General features: G+C 35.1%; 1 protein-coding gene across 1 annotated transcript; it reads left to right on the forward strand.

The window, feature by feature from the left end:
• Positions 1 to 204: 204 nt before the first annotated feature.
• On the forward strand, positions 205 to 13,395 carry LOC143773776 (uncharacterized). The gene is made up of 11 exons (XM_077261129.1): positions 205 to 316; positions 503 to 541; positions 1,201 to 1,256; positions 2,443 to 2,505; positions 4,137 to 4,193; positions 4,306 to 4,356; positions 4,518 to 4,583; positions 9,190 to 9,240; positions 9,357 to 9,389; positions 11,758 to 11,870; positions 13,297 to 13,395. Exons 1-10 carry the CDS (start codon positions 268 to 270, stop codon positions 11,851 to 11,853), a joined length of 561 nt encoding a protein of 186 aa, XP_077117244.1. The 5' UTR covers positions 205 to 267; the 3' UTR covers positions 11,854 to 11,870; positions 13,297 to 13,395.
• The last annotated feature ends 1,116 nt before the right edge of the window (positions 13,396 to 14,511 follow it).

Genomic DNA, 14,511 nt, shown 5'->3' on the forward strand with positions numbered 1-14,511 from the left:
TCATTCTAAACACATGCATGAAAAAGAATACCACCGCGTCATATGTTCTTATGATAGGCAATTTGAGAGGCATCAAAATGGCAAATTTATGACAAATGGGAACATTTCACAACCTTCACTGATGTAAAGGTCATGTTTAATGTCAGTGGGTGGACACAAGGCCTCATTCAAAGGTATAAATACAATAAGTCTTCGACGTTGTTCAAACCATTCCCAAGAAATCTTTAGTTATTCCTTCTGAATAATCTAAATTGACCATCTTCCATAATGAAGATTGCAGTTGTCTTTGTACTGGTAGCTCTGAGCTGCCTCCTTGGTAAGTTCTTTTCATAGACAGCATGAATTCATGTCAGCCATTCTTAGTGGAAATTTAGCCAAGATATGACACTGATGTGAACTTATTTTTTATGCTAGATTATGACAAATAATGTAGTTTTTTTACAGATTAATATTTTAGGTAAAAGTAGAACTAAGCAAAATATGTTTAACATCTGTTGTATAGATTCGGGAAATGCAGTGTTCGCTGCTGGTGGAAGGAAAGGTGAGTAATGACTACAATGAGTTATTCTTATTTAGCTTTACAATTTGATATTTTGTTTCAGTTTTTTTTGCACTTTAAGCCTAAGGCAGGAAGGGCATTTAGTTTGAGGGGAACGATATTTGAAAGTTCGATATGGAATCCATTTTCAGTGTTTACTACAAACGCATCGACTGATAAAAAAAAATATAACTTTGTCATACATCATAATTAATTTTTTGTTTCCCTAGTCTCATTGTACTAATTATATCAATAACTTAAAAAAGACCTCTTTGGCTACCTAAAAGCTTTCTTGAAAAGGAAAAATTTATTAAAAATAGACAATGTACATAAGAAACTTATCCTTGTTTGGAAGGCCGAGCTCTGTAATCTTTTAATACCATTTTCAAAGTTCATCCTATCCATTACTTCTGTTTCCAATATGGCCATCACATTGGTTGCGGGGTTTGGTGGGAAGTCTAAGCGAAGCCTTCCCTGCCTTTCCTGTGCTGTGGCTAGTAAAAGTAGAGAAGGTGAATGCTTCATATATCAAAACAGAAAATATATTTTTGTCCAGTAACCGTAGAGATTCCTTTTTCCTTATCTAAGAACAAATACAGCAAGGTCATAAGATGGACAATGGAACAATTTGCATATATGAATTCTACTCTTTTATTTATTAGTAGTTTCATCAAAAGGGACCATGATACCAAAGAGTTGTCTTGAAAAATTTATTAAGGTAAGTAATTAAAAATGTAAAGGGGTTGTCTGGGCATGTGATATTGATATTGATGACGTATTTATAGATATAGATAAATATAGATATTGATGACCCTATAATAGGTATTAGATCAGTGGGGTTCTGCCACCTGCCACCTGCACCAATCAGCTTCTCCAGGAGCTTCCGGATGTAAATGTAGGATTATGCTGAAAAATGTATCAATTTCAAAAGCCTAAAGGGGCAATCACATCATAGCTAGTAAAATAGATACAATCCGTGAACGTCCAATGCCAATTACCGTTTCCATTGAAGGGGCAGAAGTCGCTATGACTTTTTACCTTCACAGGTCCATACAGTTGGGGCCCATTAATCAGGAACTGATGATTTACCTTAGCGATACCTCCTGACTTCTAATGGTGGAGATCTTATTTTAATGATAAAATTATACTAATTTTTCTACAATTAACCAGCTTCATGTCAAGTAGCTTGTACACTGCAATATGTTTAATGTGTACACAAGAACCAATGACTAAAAATGTATAAAAGGTTGCTAAAAAATGGGAAACCACAATGTGGCGCCATACACCCACAGTATAGCTATACAGAGGCTGTACCAATGATGTGTAATGTAAACATCCCAAGTGCTACAAGCAGTGTCATGAGTCTAAAAGGAGACTCTAAATGGGACGGAGAACATCAAGTAACATAATACATTCAGTACAATAGAACCATTACCTCTTGTGGGTGATGTCCAGTTTAGAGTCTCTTTTTTGACTCAGGACGCTGTTGTAGCACTTGGGATGTTTACATTACACATCATTGGTACAGCCTCTGTATAGCTATCCTGTGGGTGTATGGTGCCACATTGTGGTTTCCCACTTTTTAGTAACCTTTGTTATATTTTTTCATATTTATAAAATTTCTACATTTTTAGTCATTGATTCTTGTGTACACATATTTATATGATGCAATTTTCACCATAAAGCGCTGCGGAACATGTTGGCGCTATACAAATAAAATGATTATTATTATTATACTGAACCTCCTACTATTCCATGATAGTTTGTTGGCACTTTACTATTTTTTATTATTTAATTTGATGACTTTCTTTTTGGAGAAAAAACAACTATAGACACAACTGCCCTTTTATGCAATATGCTTGTAATGTTATTCTGTTGATAATAATTACCATTATTTTTAATAGGTTTCTCTACCCGGGGCCCTTGACAAGCTCCAAGAATTACTTTGCCTGTTCATGTCTGGGAGGGTATGTGATTTATACATTATGAGGATTTATTATGTCATTACATCAGCTTTAAATAGGTAAATAATGGGAGCTTGGAACAGAAATGCTAGAGAATAGACAAACTACAGGTCTAATAAAGAACATGTTAGTATATTTCTATAAACTCTTACTCTCACACCTTCTTCTTTGGGGAAATCCCATTAATTCGAGAACATTCACATGTTGTCACTATCCAAAAACCAATGAAAGACAATGGGTAGAATGTATCAAAGTGAAACTCAGAAATAGTCCAGCAATACAGAGTTGATCCCAGAAGACTTAATGTTTATCCCATTATGATTTAATTAACTTCACCCTTGAGCTATTGTCATTTTTTTCTTTTTTGCTCACCTTCTTCCCAGAGCCATAACATTTTTATTTTTTGTTAACATGGCCATGTGATGGCTTGTTTTATGCGAGACAAGTTGTAATTTTGAATGATACAATTCATTTTACCATATAATGTACTGGAAAATGGAAGAAAAATTTCAAGTGTATTGAAATTGCAAAAAAAGTGCAACTTTTTTTACCATGTTCAACAAATGCTAAAACTGACCTGCCATTATGATTCTCCGGGTCATTAAGATTTTGTAGAAACCAAACATATATAGGTTGTTTTTTATTTAATTGGTGAAAAAAAAATCCAAGATTTGTAAAAAAAAAAAATAATAATATGGCATCATTTTCTGAGACTTGTATTGTCTCGATTTTTCAGGATCTGGGGCTGGGTGAGGGCCTATTTTTTGCACAATTAACTTGTGCTCTTATTGATACTATCTTGGGGTAGATATGATGTGTTGATCTCCTGTTATTGCATTTTACTGCAGTGTTGCGGTAACAAAAAATCTTAAATCTGTTGTTTTTAATTTTTTTTCCATTTACGCCAATTACCAATTGGATGAATTCTTTTTATATTTTGATAGGGTGTTTCTGAATGCAGCAATATCAAAAATGTGTATTTTTTATATTTTTTTATTGCTTTATTTTGAATTGGGCAAAAGGGGGGAGATTTGAACTTTTATATATTTTTAATTTTTTTAAAACTTTTTTCTACTTTTTTTTGCCTCCATAGTCTTCTCTTTGCTTGTGCTACACCTCGCAGAGCTTCAGCCCTGCTATGTGTAACCAAAATGCTCATCTGCTATGAACGTCGGCCACTTGGCAGTGTTCATATCAGCTGGCAATTACAAGCATGCGGTTATTCTGCATACTTTCGGTTGTCATGCCAACCCATCAGCGCCACACTATCATGTGACATGATTGCTGATGGGCGGGGTTAGTAATGCGCTTCCTACGTGATCATGCTAAATGCCGCTGTCAAAGATTGAGAGGAGCATTTAACACGTTAACAGTGGCAGGTGGATTGCGATTCCACCCGTGGCTGTTAGGGGCACATGACATATAATATTATACATTAAGCATATATTATTGTATGTTTAATAATACTAACAATGGTTATGCTAAAAAAAAGTCACTTATCATAATATGTTTGATATATTTTAGAAAAATCTATATTCTTATATTCATTTATATAATCTTTATCTGATGATAATGATGATGACGATGATCATGATTAAGTTTTTGAAAATATATACATTTTCACTTTTTTGCAGAAAACGCAAAATCAAGAACTGTACAAGAGATTCTTATGTGAACTGCACCAAGCTCTGGTGATGTTTAATAAATTATTTTAAACAGATATTCTATAATATTAACATATTATTTTTCATAATAAGTTTCATGACATAAAATGATGTATCAACTCTTATTATACTTTTCCAGATGGATGCCGGTTGTTCCATTGATGAAATCCTGAGCCTTCCACAATTCCTGGTATTTCAGTTACAAGCAATATCATAATTGTTAATATTGTATTTTATGATTTATTATTTTTGTTTCAGTCGTAGCAGTAGAAAGTAGAACTAAATCTTTCTCTCTCAACCGCTTTCACAATATTAGTTTAATTGCTTTTTTGTTTGTTTCTGTTTTTTAAGGAAAAAGTTGGTGATCAAGTCGGACAAGTAGCAGAACAGCTTGGATGTGAAATTTTGAAAATATTGGTAAGCTTTTATTAATATGATTTACTTATTAATATTTATATATGGAAGCAAGCATATGCTACTTACCAATTACTACTACTTACCAACAACGTACCAACTATAATTACCAACTAAATGTAGATTCTTTCATTATAGTGATCTATATAGTATGATTTCATACTATTGAGGGTAGTATTTTACCTATATGCTACCAACATAATACATACAGTGCTTATGCCCTTCCTGACATTAAGCATCTGTGTATGCCGCTTGTCAGTGGCTCGTGTATGGAGAGAGCTAAATTCACAGCTGATGACGGCTGTTACCGTTGGTATCTAATGACTCAGACAGAGCTTCCTCTATTATTCATCTGAGATGTGACCACTTGATGCTTGTTGTTTGTCAAGAGACAAGGAAGATGGGGACATATTGCCTACGTGTCTGTCAATGGTGTGCTCCTATCTTTGGTCACCTTGCCTCACAAAAAATGGAATCAAAAGCAGTCAAACGTATATCAAAATAATACCAATAAAAATTAGTGGACGCCCCTAAAAAAAAAAAAAGCCCTCAAATAACTTCATTGTCTGAAAAAGAAAAAGACGTTATGGGTCTCAAAATAGGGCAACACAAATCACACTTCTATGAAGATTTTTTATTTAATTTTGTTTAAAACATAAAATGCTATATGAATATTGAATGTAGGCTGTGTTCACACGTGTTTTGTTGATTTTTGGACATATTTTCAGAGGTTTTGCAACATTTTTTTCATCCATAGAAAACAAAGAAAAAGTAGAAAAATGTTGCAAAAAATGCAGGCATGCACTTTTCTTATTTTTTGGTGAACCTTATTAACCCCTTTCTGACATATGACGTACTATCCCGCCGAGGTGGTATGGGCCCGTATGACCACCGACGGGATAGTATGTCATCACCGATCAGCCGCGCTCACGAGGGGAGCGTGTCTGATTGGGGCCTGGTGTTAGCTGACTATCGCAGCTGACATCCGACACTATGTGCCAGGAGAGGTCACGGACCACTCCTGGCACATTAACCCCCGAAACACTGCAATCAAACATGATCGCAGCATTCTGGCAGCATAGGGAAGCATCGTGCAGGGAGGGGGCTCCCTGCGTGCTTCTCTGAGACCCTCGAAGCAATGTGATGTGATCGCATTGGAGGTGGCTTACAAACGCCTGCTCGGAGCAGGCACCAGCAAGCCTCCCTGCATTGCCAGTCAGATCGCTGATCTGACACAGTGCACTGCAAAATGTCAGATCAGCGATCTGACACTATATGGTCATGTCCCCCCTGGGACAAAATAAACAAATTAAAAAAAAAAATTACATGTGTAAAAAAAAAAAAGTCCTAATTAAAGAAAAAAAAATATTGTTCCAATAAATACATTTCTTTATCTGAATAAAAAAACAATAAAAGTACACATATTTAGTATCGCCACGTCCATAACAACCCGACCTATAAAACTGTCCCACTAGTTAACCCCTTCAGTGAACACCGTAAAAAAAAAACAAGGCAAAAACAATGGTTTGTTATCATACCAATGGAACAAAATGTGGAATAACAAGCGATCAAAAAGAGGGATGTAAAAAATCATGGTACCGCTGAAAACGTCATCTTGTCTCGCAAAAAACGAGCCACCATACAGCATCATCAGCAAAAAAATAAAAAAGTTATAGTCCTCAGAATAAATTGATGCAAAAATAATTATTTTATATATGAAATAGTTTTTATCGTATAAAGTTCCAAAACCTAAAAAAAATATAAATGAGGTATCGCTGTAATCGTACTGACCCAAAAAATAAAACTGCTTTATCAATTTTTTTGGTCATTCTGCCTCACAAAATCAGAATAAAAAGCGATCAAAAAAGTCACATGCCCGAAAATGGTACCAATAAAAACGTCAACTCGTCCCGCAAAAAACAAGACCTCACTTGACTCTGTGGAACAAAATACGGAAAAATTATAGCTCTCAAAATGTGGAGACTCAAAAACAATTTTTTGCAATAAAAAGTGGGTTGGGGCTAAAGTTAGAGTTAGGGTTGGGGCTAAAGTTAGGGTTGGGGCTAAAGTTAGGGTTAGGGTTGGGGCTAAAGTTGGGATGGGGCTAAAGTTAGGGATGGGGCTAAAATTAGAGATAGGGTTTGGATTACATTGAAGCTTGGGATTAGGGTGAGGGGTGTGTCAGGGTTAGGGGAGTGGTTAGGGTTATGGTTGGGATTAGGGTTAAGGGTGTGATGGAGTTAGGGGTGTGGTTAGGGTTGAGATTAGAGTTAGGGGTGTGTTGGGGTTAGGGGTACGGTTGGGATTAGGGTTAGGGGCGTGTTTGGGTTAGGGGTGTGGTTAGGGTTATGGTTAGGGTTGGGATTAGGGTTAGGGGTGTGTTTGGGTTAGGGTTTCAGTTAGAATTGAGGAGTTTCCACTGTTTAGGCACATCAGGGGTTCTCCAAATGCGACATGGCATCCAATCTCAATTCCAGTCAATTTTGCATTGAAAAGTCATATGGCGCTCCTTCCCTTCTGAGCTCTGCCATGTGCCCAAACAGTGGTTTACCCCCACATATGGGGTATCAGCGTACTCAAGACAAATTGCAAAATAACTTTTTGGGGTCCAATTTACCCTTGGTAAAATAAAACAAATTGGAGCTGAAGTACATTTTTTGTGAAGAAAAGTTAAATGTTCAATTTTTGTTAAACATTCCAAAAATTCCTGTGAAACACCTGAAGGGTTAATAAACTTCTTGAATGTGGTTTTGAGCACCTTGAGGGATGCAGTTTTTAGAATGGTGTCACACTTGGGAATTTTCTATCATATAGACCCCTCAAAGTGACTTCAAATGTGATGTAGTCTTTTAAAAAATGGTGTTGTAAAAATGAGAAATTGCTGGTCAACTTTTAACCCTTAAAAATTTCACATTGATTACAAAGTGATGTACATGTAATTTTTTTCCTGTATGGGTAAAAAAGAAAAACTTAAAAAAATACTTCTAAGGAAAAGTATACATATACCAACTGACAAAGCCTACATGGCAATACACTGCGATTGTGTGGTGCTGTATTACGGGATGTGGCAGGGTCGGTGCACTAGTCCATATCCTCCCATATAAAAAAATGTTCTAGAGGAAAATATCTGCACTGATTAGTTCAGCATCCAATCATGTCGCCTTTTGTTGTTACTTAATCTGCAAAGGATCGCAGAGGTATAATGGAGCCCCATAGATTTCTATGTGTACAAAAAGTTAAATGTTCAATTTTTGTTAAACATTCCAAAAATTCCTGTGAAACACCTGAAGGGTTAATAAACTTCTTGAATGTGGTTTTGAGCACCTTGAGGGATGCAGTTTTTAGAATGGTGTCACACTTGGGAATTTTCTATCATATAGACCCCTCAAAGTGACTTCAAATGTGATGTAGTCTTTTAAAAAATGGTGTTGTAAAAATGAGAAATTGCTGGTCAACTTTTAACCCTTAAAAATTTCACATTGATTACAAAGTGATGTACATGTAATTTTTTTCCTGTATGGGTAAAAAAGAAAAACTTAAAAAAATACTTCTAAGGAAAAGTATACATATACCAACTGACAAAGCCTACATGGCAATACACTGCGATTGTGTGGTGCTGTATTACGGGATGTGGCAGGGTCGGTGCACTAGTCCATATCCTCCCATATAAAAAAATGTTCTAGAGGAAAATATCTGCACTGATTAGTTCAGCATCCAATCATGTCGCCTTTTGTTGTTACTTAATATGCAAAGGATCGCAGAGGTATAATGGAGCCCCATAGATTTCTATGTGTACAATATTACGGCAGCCTTTCACATAGAGGTAGCATCGGGGCTTAAAACACTGGTAGTTGTTAGAAATGTATAAAATGGTGTATAGAATAGAACAGTCAGACAAATCTTATGTGCTGTAACTAACAAACGTCTTACCATACACGTTACACCTTGGGTCACACATTTCCACTTGCTGCCAACCTCCCATATTTGTTATAGTGGTAGCTACAAAGTATAGATACTCTGCAAACTGTGAGTAATTAGTAAATTTAATATAAAATAATCCACTTTATTAAAAATTTATATTAAAAACATGATCTCGTAATTGGATAGGTTTCAAAAAGGAATTTCACAGAACACAGCCACAAAAGCGCAATTCCACCGTAAGCCTGTATCAAAATAGAGGAAATAGAAAATAGATCAGGATATGATGTTAATGGAGTTTTACATATAGCAGGAAAATTCCAAATGAATCCTCCTATCTTATCTTGAATCCAATCCAGTTACCACACAAGTATAGTGATAGAAAATATCACTGAAAACATCTTACCCACAGTAATAGTGGGGGTTAGAACTCCGCGGTTGCATTCCCTAATGCGCGTTTCACGACCAATGGCTTAATCAATCTTATATAATGTATTGTACTCTATTTAATATTATATTAATCTTCATATAGAAGCTGATTTACAAACTACAGCACACTGTTCCTTTATTATCTATATAAATATTATTATATAAAGCTAATAATAATAGCAATATATCATCACTATAGTATGTAACATAAATGTCTCAATCACATGCTATAAATCTAAAAAATGTTTGCATTGGCTTCCAGGAGCAACTAGGAGTAAGCGAAATGGTGCTGGAAGTTTTATGTGAGGCTTTGGTAAGTTCTTATCAATACCATGAAAATCTTTACAGCGTAAACATAAATGACCATTTTATTTGCAATCTGGTTAATTATTGTCTGTTTTAATTGTGTATATATATATATATTTCTAGGGAGAAACACTTAAAACCTTGAGCAAGGCTCTGGTAAGTAAGACATTGATTTAAGTCTTAACAAAAAGTTAAAACTACAAAATTAGTATTCATGATTCTGGTCTACAGACCTGTAATTTTTTCAAGCCATTTACACTGCATGTTATGTCTTTCTTAACAAAATGTCTGCTAATTAGGGTTCTACCCTATTCCAGCCCAGTAAGGACACATAATATAGCAGGTGTTTGGTCAAGCACATAACCGCCATATACTCCGCTGACTACACTAAGGGTAATTAATCACAGCCATCACTGAAGCTTCAGTATTTTGACTTATTTTGACTGAAGCCAACGTTTGCGACTCGGTCATTTCAAAATGATAGTTGCTAAAAAAAGGCAAAAACAGACACTAAAATGGTATATATATTTGAAATTAATACTTTCAAGGGAGATATCATACATTTATATAGATTAAATTCTAGAAATGGCAAAACAGTTCTACAAATGGCAAAACAATTTAACCTCTTATTGACCTCCAATACGTTTTCTTACAGTGGTCATTAGGAGTCACTATTCTTCAGCACCACTTTTGTATTGTAAAGAGAAATAATACAACAGTGGCCCTGATATCTGAGGATGCAGTGATTGTCAGCTGAATTTTACAAATGACACACTGCCACAAAGGCCACAATTAATGACAACACCAATCGTGATCCTTTAACCCACAAGATGCTGCTTTCATTAACAATAGAAGCATCTAGATGGTTAACAGAAGGAGGAGTCTCACTCTTTCACCCCACTGATATGCTTTTGGTTGCTATGATAAATCAAGGCCAAGCAGTGGATTTAGGGACTACCAGCTGAAGCGATACTGTATTAAACCTATTGTGATTTTTAGGAGACAGAATAAGTTTAGGTTCACATTTATCCTGTGTCGGATGCTAAGCATTTATGTCTGGTTTTCCATCTAAATCCACAGAAAATGTGACTCAGACAAAGCAATAGACAGAACCATTAACTATTAATTAGAACTCTGTCTTGCCTCTATTCCTTTGTTTTTAGGTTGGTACAAAAGTGTTATCGACCACAGTTTTCCTCTTGTCTTGAGAAATGAGATGCTGCGGAAACAGATACTAAAGTTTCTAAATCCTATTTTTTGGGAAATTAGACTGAAAATCATGGTAAAATACGCAGCTTGGAGCAAAGAACAAATGTGAACCTATCTTTTCAACCTATGAAAAAATGTTTTGTAATGAAAATGGCACCAGAAACCATCAAATAGTCCACAATCAGGGCCATCAGTTGTAAACAGAAAAAATGGGGTTACTGGTAGAGCAATGGCTCTGCATAAGTGACAGAGCAACCCCCAAAAAATGTCTCCTACCCTTCTCAGCCCTGCTTGAACTACAATTGACATTGACATGTATGCCATTATTTTAGTGAGGAGAACCCACTTAACAATTTGTTGTTGGGGAAAATGACTCTAGAAGCACGAGCTGGGCACAACGTATTGGCCACAATATGACATATTTGCATTTTCACTTTGCACCATCCACTCCATGCTTAATTTTGGAAATGAAATTATTCCAGCCAAATCTGCACTCCAAAAATCAAATAACGCTGAAACAGTATAGGTTAATACCACATTTAGGAAAATATCTGTAACAAATATTGGGGTTCATTTTTTTCTATTATGTGTTGTAAAAACGAAAAATTTGGAGCTAAAGTAATATTTTAGCGTTAATATTTTTATGTTAATAACTGTGAAACAACTGAAGTGATCTTCCTGACAGCAGTTTTGAATACTTTGAGGGGTACAATTTTAAAATATTATCACATTTTGGGGTTTTCCCATATTTAGTTCGCTCTTTTACACTTTAATTGTGAATGCTTCCTTTAAATTTGCTGCTTAACTTTTATGAATGTTATCATAAAAAAATAAGGTAACATTAAAGAATTTTTCTGATCTAAAGGAGACATTTGGTTAATGTTATCTATTAACTATTTGGTGCTGTATGACTATCTAGTTCAAGAGAAAAAAAAATAATAATTTAAAAAATGTTCTGCTAATTTCAGATCTTTTAATACATAAATGGAAAATATATCAATCTAAAGTTACAATTAACATAAATTACAGCGTGTCATGAAAAAACATTCCAGAATTCCTGAGATAGATGAAAACTTTCCAAAGCTATTTAGAATTTATATCAGATATGGGATTTGATCACTAAGGCCTAATCTATTGTCACTAAGAAGTTAGGGTTATTTCAAGCTGGAATGAAAATTTTATAAAATGGTGTGAAAATCATGGAGACTGGAATCTTAACAAATACGGCTACAAATAGACTATTATTTCGTTTTTTTTAAACTCAACTCTTATCTTCCTCATTTTACATTATTTATTATTATTTTATTTTGTTAAGGCTGGATTGGATCTTAATCTTAACGTGGCAAGTGGAGTCTTGGGAGGTGGTGCCTTGGGAGGTGGTGCCTTGAAAAAAGTACCACTACTTGGATAAAGAAAACAAATCTTCATGTGAGTGCATTATCTTGCATTGTATTGTACAGATAAAATAGGAGAACAGGACTTGGGCAATTTTTTCAGGTTTATGTATTGGATAATGAACTCCTTAAAATAATAGTATACTCCATGTTTCTAAAGTTTTTGCACAGTCAATGGCATAGAAAAACATCAAAACTACAGGTTTTTTTTCATTTTCTTCATTAAAAAAATTATAAAATGTAATTAACAAATTATATGTAATATAAAATGGTATCAATAAAAACTGTAATCTATTATGCATTAAGTATACCATCATACTACTATATCAAGATGAGAAACTGTTCTAGGCTTTTGAATTTGGCAACAAAATAGATAAAAGTAAGTTTCGTCTCAAATTACTTCCAAGGGCCAATAGCCTGAAACACCGTGTCTGCAAAATGAGATTCTGATTTGGCTTTTATCCTAAGTCAAATTACAAGACTAGTTAAAAGGTTGATTGCTACTTGTAGGATCACTACTTCCAACAGATGGCGTTACAGAGTTCAAGTCCTCTTTCTCTCTGAAGAGGCAATTTGCATATTACATTTCCCAAAGGAGCATTGCATGGCGAACAAGCCTCATTACCTTGAAAAGCCAGTTCTAAATTACCAAAATAGTCATTTTAGGGATATCTAACATCTTATCTGGTTTTAGCAATTTGATCAACCAAATAAAGAAATATGCCGCAGGATGCTTTTGGTTCAAATTTCTTCTCTCTGGGGAGATATAAAAAGACATAGGTCTTTTATTAGATGTGTAAAATGTTTATTCTGTTAGTTTATAGTTGATATTATTACTAGTTAAAATAACAAGCCCTTATGGTAGTAACCATCCAATGACTTCTCCCCACAATTTCTGAGTTAAAATTAAAGAAGCACTCCCATCAACGTTTTTATCCTCTTAATACATTGTAATCGTCATATTTTATGGCACCATGTAAAACCAAGAAGTCTATTTTCCCTACATTTACCATTTCCCTCTTCAACTCATGATCCTGTGCTCCCTCCTCCCCTCCGCTAGGGACTTTTGTAGTGAGTCATGACTCATACAGGGAAAATTGACCTTCTGTTTCTACATAGAGCTTAGAAGGATTCAGCTAGTCAGCTTTTAATCACAGAATATCATAGATCTAATGGAAGAGAATAATTAACTGGGTAGAAAGGCAAAATTAGCAATTGTAAGTACACAGTGCTGTTTAATATGATGAAAACTATATAATAAGATGACACAAATGTTGATGGGAGTGCTTATTTAATTTAAGTGTAACATTAACGTCATAAATATTTCTCTGTATGTTCTGTAAATGTACATTTAGCAAATAAATAGAATATACATTTCATTTTTTGTTTGTTAAATTAATTATAATATTCATATTGACACTCATAATAATTCCCACACTATTTTTTTTCTTATATTCCAGATTTCACCTGAGAAATGAAAGTTCAATAAAAAAATCAAATATTACTATTGACAAAATAATTGATTTTGATCTTATTAAATTTAGTATGCATTACATAAAGTGTCTCCTTCTTTTTATTGATACATGTAATTCTACATGATTTACTTGTAATTTTGCAAAAAAAGTAACCTTTGTTTTTTAGTAAAATAAACAAGCATCTGCAAACTCACCAAAAACAACAGATAAGCCCCTCACAATAATAGACTAAAGTTGGCTAAGCCCACTGACATCAGTCAACAGTCTAATTTGTATGAGAGCCACTGAACGTCCCTTCAGCAGATGATTTTGATAGTTAGAAAAATCCTGCCAGTAAGATTTCTAATGACTAGTGATGAGCGAACGTGCTCGCCACTACTCGTTACTCGCCCGAGTATTATGGTACTTGGTGTACTCGGCGAGCATCAAACATTTCCAGGATAATTAGGCGGGAGCTCGGGTCACCACCCTGCAATTTTGGCGCTATTTTGAGCACCAATGACAATGCAGGGATTGTCAGCCATGCACAGTTATGCCGCAGCCATCTTTGTTGTGGTATTACAGCGATTGGCTGGCTGCACAGCATCACCAGGTCTATAAGAGACCTGACACCACCCTGCTCGGCACATTCAGCCCTGAACTCAGCTAGTGTAGGGAGAGCTGCTGCTGAAATAGGGTTAGATTAATTCTTTTATTAGATAGTGTGTGTCTACCATCACAGAATCAACAAATCCAGATAAAACAACAGTCCTTTTTAGGGCTTATTAAGGGGTATATTAATTGCAGTACTAGGTATGCAGCGGAGTCTATGTGCACATATCCACATCAGTGCAAGGCATGCAGGCACTGTATGTGAGTATATAGATCTCACTGCATACATCAAGAGGGTCCATTACTGTCTGCTGCTGCCTATTTTATATACACCTAGCTGCAGGTATCTGTGGCTAGGATTCACTTTTTGGCACCTGAATACTGCAAATTTTATTACAAAGCAATCCAGTGCTCCCTTTTTTTTCTACATTTATTTGCTTGGTCAAACTACATACTACAGCCAGGTCATTTTAATACAACAGCGTGAAAATCTTACAATTTAAAATTGCTTTTTTTATCCCAGGCATCAGATGTAAGTAGACAGAAAATTCTGGCCTTTTTTTTGTACTGTAGTATTTTTTGGAGTGTACTACAACATTTTTGGACACC

This window comes from Ranitomeya variabilis, chromosome 5, assembly GCF_051348905.1.
Source record: "Ranitomeya variabilis isolate aRanVar5 chromosome 5, aRanVar5.hap1, whole genome shotgun sequence".
Classification (NCBI taxonomy): Eukaryota; Metazoa; Chordata; class Amphibia; order Anura; family Dendrobatidae; genus Ranitomeya; species Ranitomeya variabilis.